Source organism: Melospiza melodia, chromosome 3 (genome assembly GCF_035770615.1).
Source record: "Melospiza melodia melodia isolate bMelMel2 chromosome 3, bMelMel2.pri, whole genome shotgun sequence".
Lineage (NCBI taxonomy): Eukaryota > Metazoa > Chordata > Aves > Passeriformes > Passerellidae > Melospiza > Melospiza melodia.
The window spans coordinates 36,099,936-36,113,652 of record NC_086196.1 but is presented as its reverse complement, the minus strand read 5'-3'; the positions used below and the strand labels follow the sequence as shown (position 1 = coordinate 36,113,652).

General features: G+C 44.3%; 1 protein-coding gene across 2 annotated transcripts; it reads right to left on the bottom strand.

Annotated features, from left to right (window-relative positions):
* Positions 1 to 2,558: 2,558 nt before the first annotated feature.
* Positions 2,559 to 9,719, bottom strand: VIP (vasoactive intestinal peptide). Of its 2 annotated transcripts, XM_063153448.1 has the most exons (6): positions 9,607 to 9,719; positions 7,996 to 8,136; positions 7,525 to 7,629; positions 5,897 to 6,016; positions 5,140 to 5,248; positions 2,559 to 3,595 (listed from the first exon to the last, which is right to left on the bottom strand). In XM_063153448.1, exons 1-6 carry the CDS (start codon positions 9,717 to 9,719, stop codon positions 3,587 to 3,589), a joined length of 597 nt encoding a protein of 198 aa, XP_063009518.1. In that variant the 3' UTR covers positions 2,559 to 3,586. The 2 variants fall into 2 exon arrangements, with proteins under 2 accessions (XP_063009518.1, XP_063009519.1); XM_063153449.1 differs by lacking the exon at positions 7,525 to 7,629.
* Between the last annotated feature and the right edge of the window lie 3,998 nt (positions 9,720 to 13,717).

The window sequence follows — 13,717 nt, the reverse complement described above, 5'->3', positions numbered from 1 at the left end:
GTGCAAAACTGAAATAAAACCTTTCCTGTTTGTTGACATCAGAAGAAGAATATGCATCAAATTATTCTCTGGACTTTTTAAAGATTGGTGTAAAAGATGGGTGTCTGGTTCCCTACTTCCAGTTCTAAACCAATTTGGCAAGCTGGCAAGCAATTTGTCTGGGACTGCTTCAGATCAGAAAAGCTGAAAATATCGTGGTTGCCTGAGCCAGCGCGAGCCCCGGGAGGACACGCGTTCTGTTTGATGTATCCAAGGAGAGGATCTTGCAGCCTTCCCTGCCAGTCACACAGCAAATGGGAAGTCTCCAGCCGTAAGTCAGGGACTGTTTACTGCTCCTACAAATCTGCTCCTATAAACCTGATGGTGCCAGGTCCTCTGTAATACTCCTCTCCATCAATAAGGCCAGTAGTTCTTTAATTGCTGTGCTCTAAACTTAAATTCTGCTCTAATTGCTCTTCTCAAAAGGAAAGGTATATTCATACACCGACGTTGCAAGGCAACAGTGAGATTATTAAAGTGTGGGAAAGCCCGTGGTCAGTGGGAGGAGGGAGAGAAAAAATTAGGAAAAATAAAAGAGGTAGGGGAAAGCAACAGTAGCATCACTAAAGGCAGTTGGCAGCCTCTTCCATCTCCCAGCCCCAAATATCTTGCATGCAAATTAATTATTCCTGTATGCATATAACTCTTTCCATCTTTGGGGAGAACTCAATATGCCTATACGTGAAATCATAACTATACTTTGGATCAAAGCTATCCATTTCCATAGTTTTAAACAGAATTTTTTTTTCTCAGACTTTCAGGTGGAACAAACACTCATAGCCCCTCAAATCCATTTAAAATATCAGAGGAGCAGTTAGGGTTTTATTAGTTTTTAATGTGCTTTATTGGCTGTAATCTTAAATTGTTTTATCAACTTTTGTAATTCTCATGGTGTCATACACAATTCTGACTGTTCTTGAATGGATGATGAATGCACAGATGCACACAGGCATGAAATTCCTCTCTATGGATTTAGGCCTAAAAGCGCCGGTGAAGACGCACTTAAAGGTGATTCTGAACCTTTCTTTAAGGGCTCCAGAGGGAAGCTTTAAAAAGCTAACCCCATTTGATAAAACAAAAACTAATTAGTTCTATCCTGTGAGACCACAGGTATTCCTACCATGTGTTAGAAATGAAATTCTGAAGAAATATGGTGAGATGTTCCTTTAATATATACCCCAATAACCCATCACAGTTTTTATTCCTTCCCCAGTGGTTGCATTTTCCCTGCCAGTGGTGCTCTTCTAAATCTCCTGGGTATTTTTTTCCTCCTAGCAGTTCTCCCAACACTCCCTTTGGAGCTGACGTGTTCATTCTCCTAATTGAAATGTTTTGATTCCACTCTTAAGACATTTTGCAGATGGGCTTTAGGATTGGTGGGATATATCAAATCATTGACAAGATGAAAACTTGTGTCATTTAGTGAAATGTTACAATTTCTCTTCAATTTCATCATTTAACCTTACCCTGACCATTTGCCCCTGGGCTTGAGGTGAACAATATCACCTCTTCCTCAATTAACTACTCTCACTGCATTAATTTGTCTTCAAATCCCCTATAGAAAGTCAAAGACAAAAGACAAAAGTATTATCCTCTAAGTTAGCGCCTCCCTTGTCAGTGCTAGGCTTTGCTACAATGTACACAAAATTCAGCATATCAGGAAGGTAATACATGGACATGGAAGACAATTTCTTCCATCAGATGCCTTTTTGGTAAGCTGGAAATAAAAAAAATAATTATAAGAAAAATTTAGGAAAAAAATATTTTTGGAATTGTGTAGTCAAAATTTGATTAGTCTAATTTTTGATACTTTAAATTGAGTGAATTATATACATTTTAAAAGAATTCTGTGTATAAAGACCATACGCAGCTTTGGTTTTCATTATTTTTTTTCACTTATTTTTTAAAGATTGCATCTCACAGAAATACTAACATTGCTCAAACTACACTGAGGAAAATTTCTAAAAAAGGATTATAGCATGTCTCTTAGTATCCTTCAAGTACTTACAAAGATGTTTTTGCTTTCAGATGTTCATAGTATGATAGGAATTGGGGGTGGAAAACTAATTTTCAAAAGACAACTTCAAAATTATGTATTTGGTGAAAATATAACTTTTGTGAAGCACTCATTGGCTTAGGCTAAAATAGATTCTGTCAAGGCTAGATAGAAATAGCAATATTAGCACCTGATCTGTGAAAGCTGGTTTTCTTTTGACATGCAGTTGCCAATATAAAAAAAATTGCAAATCGGAGGGCTACATATTTATGAGAACCAGTCTCCATAAATCTAAGATTTTATCATGTTAGAAGTTTCTTTCTAAATAAGAACAGTAAACTTGTAAGTGAAACTTGCAAATCAGTTTTATCGCTGTCTATGTGTGCCTATGTATGATTTATAAATACACTTGAAATTCCAAATTGAGCTTGTAAGTAGGTCTGATAACTTTTTCTACTTTCTACATCAATGCTGTGACTCAAACAGCTGCAAATTTTCAGTTCCATGGTCATCTACAACAATAGAAAGCTACAGAAAAGAGGACCGTAGGTTTATTTAGTTGTCTTTCTAAAATAAAATCGCATAAATCAGTTTAAAATATTATCTTCCCCTATTACTACAGCACAGACAGCACTTACAGGAACCTCTCTTGTTCCAGGTAGCTGTAGCACTGATTCAAACCAGTAATAGCTTGCCATGATAATAAAATGATTTATTGTCTGCATATTCTGTAAATTACATTCATTCTGAAAAAATAGTAAACTGTCTTCAGGTCTATTTTATATATAAGCAATAGTTTCATCATCAAAGCTACAGACAATTAAATACAGAATAACTGATGACTTTAGGCATCAAACAAGTCAAAAGATTGCATTCTTTTAGTGCTTTGTCAGCCCCAGAGCATCTAAAACACAACTGAAAATAGAGGAGACATTTCTGGTCTTGATATAATTTATATGCTGTGAAATATTAAAAATGTGAACCAGAAGTAGAGATACTGCTGGAGGTCAAAAAATTTTGAATTCTTATTAATTTTTTCTAGTTGCTTGGTTGCTTGGTAAACAGCTAGAAAAGCATTTCTTGGCAATAACCTTCAGAGATCTTTGTAAAGCAGTTTTACACACTTTGGACATTCTTCCCCTCATGTTGTCACATGTTCTTTATGAGGCTGTCTAGAAATGTTTCCTTATTATTACACATTTGTCTGAAGTTGGTACACACCTAAATTAAGCCAATTAATTAGTCATGATGGGCTCTTTTCAGCTGCACACTCATTTTCAAATGAATTTATTGAAGTAAAGGATTTACAGCATATGGACTCACAGACTTCTTATGAGTTAAACCGGCATCCATATGTACAGCTTTCAGTAGAGAATGCTAGAGTAATATTTACAATGTAAATATCAACTTTTATTACGTAAGAAACAAATATATCACAACTTTCACTTCACAACATATTTGTTCTGGTTTGATGACTAAAGTCATCTCTTTGAAATACTATGTGGAACTCAAAAATAGCTTGTTCTTGTCATAGACTTTACCAGGTGTCCTTCAGAGGTCCTGAAAAGCAAAGGAGAGATGTGCTTTAGAAGTCACTTCTGCAAGCAGTTGCATCATGGGGTGTATGAGGGCAGACAGCAGGCATTGAGGAACCCTTGATACAAAACAATTGTTGTGCTTGGGACTGGCAGGCTGAGATGTGGCTGCTCACAGGGGTTTGCTGGGCATCACACTCAGACCAGACCATAGGAAGAGAAAAGAAAGGTTGAAGGACTAAAAATGTTACTGCAGATTGGACTAAATTTGTTACTACAGCACAGAATTGCACACTTTGAAAAAACCTGTATCCTTGCCTTGAAATGGATACACAAATTCAGGCTGCTCTTTCCACACTACATTAGCAACTGGGCACTGCAATAAAATGCCAAGCAACAGTCAATACTGATTCACCTACAGGTAGATCTGCCTCATCAGTAAAGTCAATAAAAATGGAAAGGACTGAAAATGGTTTTTTCTACGACCTGCTGCACCACTTTCTCCCTTCGTTAATGCCAGAACTTTGAGAAGCTGCAAAATCCAAGAGCAGATATTTCTTGCAATAATTTTGTCTAGAAAGAACATTTCTTTCCAGAATCATGTTGCTTAAAAATTATTTAATTCCTCAATGCATAAGCAGTTTATGTCCTTTCTAACCTTCAGAAGCTTTAGAGGAATTGGCACATTTGCGGAAAGGAAAAGAACATTTTCTCATTTCATTTCAGTCTTGAAAGGAAATGTCTTTTTTGGGTCAGAGGGATGAGTGGTTCGGGATGATACAAGAAAAGACATTGCTCCAAATTTTATCTTCAAGAATAGTTTTTTAATCTTTTTTCTTACTTTTTGAGACACAGCTGAATGCAAAAAACTATCCCATCATCAAGTTCATAATACTTTTTCAAGAATACCAAGCCAAATTTTCTTCTACCTTACTCTTTCAATATTTTGTTCCTGTAAGTGTTGATGTAGAAGGGATTATGTTTCAGTAAACTAAAAAGAAAATAATTGTGAATGACTTTAGAAAAAATAGTAGTAGCTAAATGGAAAACAGTAACTGCAAGATTTGCATGTCAAGTATTTTCTTAAGTACTTGAGTACTACTTATCTTGCTGATGCTCTTAGTTCTAGGGGCAACTTCTTTCTAATGAAAAAGATGTTAAACAAAATCTGTAGCATTTTTTTTAATTAAAAGAAATATCCTTAAGTTTGTTCTCTGAAAAAATAATGATCTTTGTAATTAAAAATCAGTCACTTCTGGTTTTATGCTGCAGTACTCACTGGTAGAAACACCCAAGTGAGTTAGGTGCATTATGAACAGTGCCATTTAATTAGGAATTTTCAGTAGCAGCAATCATGTGATAACATAAGGCTTATTATTAAAATTATTATTTTATTCAGGCACAATGAATGAAGAAATATTAGAAATATAAAGCTTTTCATGGAACATGACTCCCTTTCCTAGAATATCCTGATTTTCTGATAGGCCATACTCCATGTACAAATAATGTAATTTTATGGGTCAAGTCAAGTTTCAGATAGCAAGAGAAAAGACTATATTGGAGTCTCACCAGTGGGAGGTGGCTCAGCAGCTCATCTACAGAATCATAGTTTTCTGAAAAGGATGGTTCAAGAAGTTCTGCTTCATCTCGAAGTTTAGCAGGATTTAGCTCTTCCTGGCTGTTGTGAATCAGAAACAAGATTTATTGCTCTCAGAAGAAAAAGCAAAGAATGCAAAGCCTTCTCCTAACTGCAGCTTCTGCACATTCTCTTATACTTAAACCATAGTGTTACAGAACACATGAAATTGCATGTTTAATGAATACAGAGACATGATATTTAAAAGCAGTTGTCTGAGTGAATATACAGAGTAGAAGGTCTACAAAAATGTATGCTGGCACGTCTCACCTATACTGATGAGGACATATAGTCCTTCAGGGATTTTCAAATTTTCATTTAATGTGTTCACAGAGAGGAAAATTTTCAACGCATTTCTTTATTAAATTGCTGTTCATGTTCCATAGCTCTGTGGGTTTTTTTCTTAAGAAGATTTTTTCTAAACAAAAACTATTTAAGAATCTTTTGGAAGATATTTTAAATTGCCAGATGCCATTTCCTCTTTATTCTTCTATTCTGATTGTGGTGTCTGTTCCAGTCTGGGAAGAAATGTTGTCTGTATTTGAAAACCACGCTATAAACTATCCTATCAAGTCATTAACATTGAGTGCCTTTTGTTTGTCCTCTCTGTACACATACATGGATATAAACCTTTTCTGTCTTAATGCCATAGAAGTATGGAAAGAATACATATGTGCTTTCTTGTAGTACCTTCTTTTTCCAGTTAAAACTGAGTTTAAGTATTTCTTCACAGCCATCTGCTTTCGAAAGCGGCTGTAGTTGTCGGTGAAGACAGCATCGGAGTGGCGTTTGACAGGACTGTCCTGGGAGCTGGCAATACAACAATTACAAAGGAAAAGTTAAGAGATGACATCTGTTTAAAAGAAAATACAGTTAAATGAGTGAAATATATAAGCTTTATGGCATTGATTAGCCTAATAAAAGCAAATTTTCATTTCAGCTTTCATTTCCATCATTGACTTCAGATCTTTCTTCTGCTGAAAAAAAGCCACCGCTTCCATGGCTTACTCTGTATTTTAATAACAAGGATCAAATCCCAAAAATTGTTATTCAGCCTTTTGGGGAACACCTTTCACTGATTGTTTTCCCATCTCATTTGCCATGGCCTGTGCAATTCGGATATATAGTCAATGATCTCTAAAGTCCTTGTCCTATAGTCAATGATCTCTAAAGTTCTGCCAGATCAAATACTCAAGTGTGAATTTCATGACTCCTGCCTGTTCTCACACCCCAGGTTGCACCTTTTAATAAAGAGATTTTATTCTAATTTCTATAATTTGTGTGAATATATTTCAGTACAATGCCAAGGTACAACCTGGTTTAAGTTGCAATAAGCTCTTAAAGGACGTCATCACTGTTCACATTGAACTCAGTGGAGGTGGAGTCTGCCACTGAGGAAAGGTAGAGTGGAGCATCACATAAATAGCTATAAATACTCATTCTAAGGTTTCAGAAGACGAAACACACCTTGTGAAAGCCAAACCTGGAGGTCTTTTCTTCATGCACAATCTTGGGAAATGCCAGGGTGTTCTATTTTAAATGGTCTAAGTTAGCTTACAGCATATGAGAAAATGGAACTGTATGTTCTGGAACAAAGGCAGCACTGACATAAAGGGAGGACCTAATTTCTACTTGGCTTTTGAGCATATGAAGTAGGCACTCAGTGGTATTGCCACAGTGGCTCACAGCTGCTGTTTATAGATTTGAAAACAAGGGAACTATACAGTGATTCTACCTAGCACGCTGTGCCCATTAGTTTATTGATGTATTGGTCTGGAAGTTGCATCCAGATCCCTATTCTATAAATTTGTCTCATTTTTTGAATTCTGCTGCAATACAGATCTCACAAACATCTGTCAATGTGTTCTATAGCAGAAAAAAACCCTATACCTTTACATTTTCACTATAAACCAATCATTTAGTGATTTCATTGTGTACTTCCCTCTTGTTAAGTACTGAGTAATCAATCACTTTGTATTTACTTTTGCCACTCATCCACCAAGCTAGGAAAAACACTACCGAAAAAAACAATTAGCAGTTTGGCATGATAATCATTATAATATTTCCAGGACACATTATCCACACTTTGTGCAGTGTCTGTTGCTCTACCTCTCACAGCTGTGTGAGAAATAAATAGTAACATTCTCATTTAGTAATATCACTAAATACTTTTATAGGATTTTCAGCTCCCCCCCAATTATATAGGCTTCTCTTTTGGTACCTCTAAATCACAAAAAGGAGACCTTGGATACAGTAGGGTAAAAAATATTTCCAATAAAGCCAGCTAGGAAAAAAATCTACCTAATGCGTCACCTCACCTAACTCGTTTTCTAATAAGCGAATGCAGATATCTCTTCACAGCAAGTTTAGCCAAAAGATGGCTGTAGACACTGGTGAAAATTCCATCAGCATGCCTTGCATTTCTGAAATGGACAATAAATAAACTCTACAATACAGCCTGGGTTCATATAATTTTGATAATGTTCATTTTGCAAACATACTGCTTTCCTTAATTTAACTATTGTACATGTTAAAGGGAACTAATTTCATAAAATAACTTTCAGATTTTTGCAATATACTTTTTACTTCTTTCCTGGAAAGTGAAAGCATTCATCATGCCAGAATGGCAATACAATCAACATTTCTGCCGACATCCCTACTGCGGCTGTGGGATTTTCTTCCATAACTGAGTCTTCCTTTCCTACTCTCAGTTTGAAAATGTGAGTGATTTTTTGGCAGAAATCAAGTAGTCCATCATCTTTTGTATTTATGATAATAAAGAAACTCACCTATCAATAATTCTGGACAGATCAAAATAGAATTTCTCATTTTCAGGTAGTGTGTTCTGCAAAATATCTGATTCTGACTTTAATGACCCACGGGCATGGTCAGGTTCACTGGCTCCATCAAATGGCATTCTGTTTCCCAATCTGTTGGAGAAAGAAACCGTGTAAAGTAAAGCTGGCTGAGGGTACGAGACACTTTACTGGAGACAACATTCTGGTTTGTGTCAAAATGCATATCTACCTAGTTTCATTGGTAAGGCGTTTAAAAGAAAACTGGATAATTCAAAATCACTTTCAGGTAGAATCCATGCTTAATGGTAGATTAATTGACATAACAGATCCTTCTCTCAAATTCATATTTTGTAGATAAATATTGTCACTGAACGCAATTTATTCCAGTGCATTATGTATGACAATCACAGTACAAGTGACGACTGTGAAGCTTCTCCTAACAACTGCATTTTTTATAAATGACGGATGAAATTAACAGCCTTCACCAAAGTGAAAACTGTTCCTGTGACGTACTTACCTCCCAGTTAAGATATAAGATGTGCATTGAAATGCAGAATGAAACAGTTCTTAGGCCTTCTCCAAAGAAAGCAAATACACCAAGAACTTCAAACTAAATAAAAAGTGCAGTCATGTATCTCTACATGTTTTTATTCTCTCATGTTAGAAGACAAAAAAATCTCTTAATCTCTTCAAATGCATCATGGCCATTGCTCTGTATAAACTGATGTACAGTTCACATTTTCGTAAACTGCAATTTCTTATGAAGCGTCATATTTTATCAAGGGCAGTCTGACTGCATAGCGGTGGTTTGGCATCATTCCTTCTGGCTGCTCTGATATTCTGTGGCAGACAAGGAAATCATTGTAGGAAACCCCTGCGTGTGATGACATGCAAAAGTCACACACTAAAACTAAGATAGACTTAAGTCCTTGTAATTTTAAAGTCACCTTTATCACCATTTATATGTCTGATTCATGTAAGTCTTCCATCTGGTAAAAAAAAAAGGTGCAAAGTTGCTGTGTAAAACGAACAGGCTCAAGTCACACCTTTTGGAAGTCAGTCAGTGCTTTTTTGCCTGCTTTTCATCGGTCCTTCTACACTCTGTATGCTTCTCTCACCTAAATGCAAACCGTACCGTTCTGCCATCTGATTTAATTCAGCCGGACCACTAACAGCACCTTCACCCGGCCCAAGCCCGCAGAGGTACAAACCTGCCCTCCGCCCTGTCCCCATGGATCGTCCCGGGGCTCACCGTGACCCGCATCGCGTCCGCCCCCCGCGCTCACCGCGCCCCAGCCCGGGGGCAGCGCTGCTGCAGCCGCCTCGGGAGGAGCGGGCGCGTCCCGGGGCTTTCACCGGCTGGGCTCGGCGGGCACCGCCCGGGACGGCCTGACCGCAGCCTCGCCGCGGGGACCCCGCGCACCGCCCGGTGCCGGGCAAACGCCCGACGGCGAGCGCCGCGCTGCGCGTTCCCCGGGAGGAGCGCGCTTCTCACGGCCCCTTCGGCAGCGGCCGGGGCTGGGCAGGTCCCTGCGGGCGGAGGGGCGCGGATCGGGGCGCGGAGGGGCGCGGATCGGGGCGCGGAGCGGAGCGCGGCCTTACCGCGGGACGGGAGGGAAGGCGGCGCCCCGCGGGGGCAGCGCCCGCGCCCGCCAGCAGAGGGCGCTGAGGAGGGCGAGGGCGAGGAGGAGCGGGGAGGCGCCGCGGTGCTCCATGGCCGCCACCTGCGGAGGGAAGAGCGCAGCCGTCACCCTCCGACCCGGCCCGCCCGCACCCGCTGGCACCGGGGCTTCGTCTCGGGCCGCCGAGCGACTGCCCCCGTCCCGCTCCCAAGCCAGGTCTCTGTCCCGAAAGGCGCCGGCGGCCAGCAGGGTCGCGATGGCGGGGCAGCTGCCCGCTGTCAGGGAGAGCTGGCATCCCCGAAGGCGACCCCGGGCCCGGTGCGAGGGACAGCGGTGCCCCGGGCTCAGCGTCTTAAGCGGCAGCAAGAGAGGGTCCCGCCCCGGGTGCCCCGGACTTTCAGAATCTCTCCCCGCTCCCCGACGGCCGAGATGGCTTCCCTGCAGGTCCGGGAGGGGCGAAGAGGAGCGAGGGTACGGGACGGGGACATGGTTCCTCATGCGCTGGGAAGCTGCCGCTGCGGCGGGGAGAAAGTTACTCACGGAGCCGCGAGTCCGTCGGTGGGTCTGGCCGGGCGGGCGCGGAGCGGAGCGGTGCTGGGGGAGTGCGCCCTGCTCCGCTGCGCGGCTGCCGGGGCGGCGGCAGCAGAGAGTGAGGAGGAGGAGGAGGATGAAGAGGAGGGCTCCGTCTCGCCGCACGCTCTGAGCTGCCCGCCGCGCCACCGCGTTTTATAGCGTTTACACGTTTCTGCTTCCGAAGAAGCAATCACGTTACTGGAGAGACGTCACCCTTCCCAAGGGGACGGTCGCTTTGTTCAGGACAGTCAGAGACTTATATTTAACACATGAGCAGTCGCGTACCTCTTCCCCCTCCCCCTCACCCCCTCGGCCATTATTTGATTTATGTTAATGACATAGTTTTGGAGGAGCGGAGCCCCGTCGGAGGGGAGATTCCGCCTCTCCAGGCGGGAGAGCAGGCGGCCGTCGGGCTCTGCGGGCGCGCCACAGCGCGCATCCCTGCCCGCACCCGGCATGGCCGGAGCGAAGGTGGCTGCGCTCTCTGGGACCCTCCGCTCCCAGCCCACACTCCCCCAGCCCCCGTGCTTCCCTGAGGAGCCCCTTCCGCGCCGCAGGGCTGCTCCTTTCCCCAGCTCCTCGGCAGTGTTTCCATGCTAAGCTGCTCCCTCTCCATCCCCGGCACATGCAGGTCCCTGATGGGGGTTCCTGCCCGAGGTGCGCAGGGAGCTGGTCTGAAAAACAAAATTTTCCTGCGGGTTTTAGTTTTATTTTGGCAGGTGTTGGGGTGCTTTCTACTTTTCTTGTTTGAACTGCATGCGTGTTCGTGGAGCACGGATGAAGCCCCACATCCGAGCGCCTCTTGGTGCCGCCGAGCACGGCCGTGCTTGTGACGGTTCCGCTGCGCGGGCGCGCAGGGAGCGCGGCTGGAGCGTGTGTTAAACCCCCCTGAGCAGCAGGGGGATCAGCTCTTCCTTCTAGGCTGTCTTAAACCCAAACCTCGGGGATGCCACAGCAAGGGAGAATCGGTTTCAAGCCTTTGATTTTTCTCCTTCGAATTTTGCCTGCCTCAGAGAGATCTGAGGGCAGCAGAAAGAAACACAGGGGAAGTGAGCGTGGGACCCGCGGGCGGGCCGGCAGGACGGCGCTGCTCCAGCAAGCACCTCTTCACTACCCCACCGTGTCTTTTCGGTCCTGCCCTGAAATATTTACCAAACAATCGCGGAAGAATTTCAGCTGTAAAGATCATAATCCAATTTTTTTTTTTGCTTTTTTTGCCTTTTTCTTGAGTTTTTGTGCCTCTAATCCTCCTACTCATTAGGTAACGATTGTACCAAATCCATACAGACGATTTCACCCTTTCTTCTTACTTCTAATAAGTTTTTCTGCTTCATGTTTCACTAAAGGTTAGGCAGGCTCAATGCCGAAGATTCTGCGATGCTTAATCACATTTTCTAATTCAGTTACATAAAGAATAAGTGAATTAGATTAAAAATGCCTGGAAATTTGTTTCTCGGATGACAGCTATGAATAAAACCAGAGTTCCTGCAGTAGTCTAATTTCAGGAAATTTTTCCCTTGTTACTACATAACTAGGGGTCGAAGGAGCTATTCTGCTCCGGAATGGCGGGATGAGCATCAATGGCACCGAATTCCCCTCACCTCAGAAATATCCCTGCTAGGGCGCATAGGCGTTGTGCAGTGTGCACGACCCGGGGGACCGCGGTGGTCTTCACTCAACTACTCGCAGGAGGAGGGAGGAAGGGGAAAGCCATCTCCTGGTGGCGCAGGGACGCGTGGCTGGAGCACTGCCAAGTGTGCCGTTGCCCAATCTCCCGGCCTGGAGCGGCGAGGGACGAAGGGAGGCTGCACCGGGACCCCGCGGCCAGGGCGGCTCCGAGGGGGCCGCGGCTGCCCCCGCTCCCGCTCCTCAGCCCAGCTCCCAGCCCCTCTCCTCCTCCTCAGTTCCGCTCCCGCTCCTCAGCCCAGCTCCCAGCCCCTCTCCTCCTCAGTCCCGCTCCTCAGCCCCAGTTCCCAACCCCTCTCCTCCTCCTCAGTTCCGCTCCCACTCCTCAGCCCCAGTTCCCAACCCCTCTCCTCCTCCTCAGTTCCGCTCCCACTCCTCAGCCCAATTCCCAGCCCCTCTTCTCCTCCTCAGTCCCGCTCCTCAGCCCGGTTCCCAGCCCCTCTCCTCCTCCTCAGTCCCGCTCCCGCTCCTCAGCCCGGCTCCCAGCCCCTCTCCTCCTCCTCCTCCTCAGTCCCGCTCCTCAGCCCAGCTCCCAGCCCCTCTCCTCCTCCTCCTCGTCCTCAGTCCCGCTCCCGCTCTTTAGCTCCGGTTTCCAGCCCCTCTCCTCCTCAGTCCCGCTCCTCAGCCCAGCTCCCAGCCCCTCTCCTCCTCCTCCTCGTCCTCAGTCCCGCTCCCGCTCCTCAGCCCGGTTCCCAGCCCCTCTCCTCCTCCTCCTCCTCAGTCCCGCTCCCGCCGAGGGCACCGCTGCGGGAAAAGCCAAAGGCTGCTGGCAGCAGGAAGCACAGAAGAAAGAAGTTTCCTCCCAGCGCTAGCAAGCCTGAGCTAGCGCAGCCTGGAGAGGGGTCTCGCAGGAGTCCTGCGGGCTGCGGTCCCTGGCAGAGAGGAGGGGAGCGGCCAACTCGGTCTGAGGGATGCGTGAAAAACAAATCTGCTGTCAGTCGCTATGTATGTGCGGTATGGATGGATGGCTGCGTGCTCTGAGGAGACCAAAAATTGGACTCACTGGCAAATCAGGGCTTTCTTACCATACTGAACCATCTGGGGCTGTGATGTACTGCACTGCACCCTTCCATACCCTACCTGGTGAATCTGGTTTGCTGTAACTTTTGTTTTTGCAGGTGGTACACTAGGTTGGACAACATGCTGTCAGGCCGGCTACAGGGGCCTGAGAACCTCTCTAGAGATGACAGTGTTGATAAAGAAACCTCTCTAGGGGTCCCTTAACAATCTGAGAAATCTGTAGTGCATCTAATCTTACAATACCATCTATTTTCCCTATTCTATAGACAAGAAACTGAGTCATAGGGGGATCGAGTGGTTCCTCTTGTTTACTCAGGAAGTCTCCAGTGGAGCTTTGAATTGGCCCCAAATGCCCCAAGCACCTTTCAGTTGCACCAACAACTGCCTCATTTCCCTTCAGCATCCTGTTGCAAGCCACCATCTCCTGTTCTTGAAGAAAAACTGAGGAAGAGATGGCACCTCCCCCTTTCTCCTTAGTCCTTCCTCACATTTCTTGAGAGGATTTTCATTGAAGGAGGTTGGTTTGGGATGACTGACAAGGGTTTGGGGTGGCAATCCAAATTCTATCTTTTCCAATTTCCCCCCCCCCCCCCCAAAGCTTACATACACTACTATTTCCACATTTGATAAGAGTAAGTCAGTAAAAGAAAAACAGTTTTTTATAAACAGACAGATGGAGAAAAGACCCTTTCCCACTGACGTCCTAAGTGAGTCCTCCAAGATCTAGGCAGATGAACCTTTTTCAGATGGTAGCTCCCACTGTTACTGGAAAACCTGTGCCCTTTCGGGAAAGCGTCATTTGGGAGAAAATA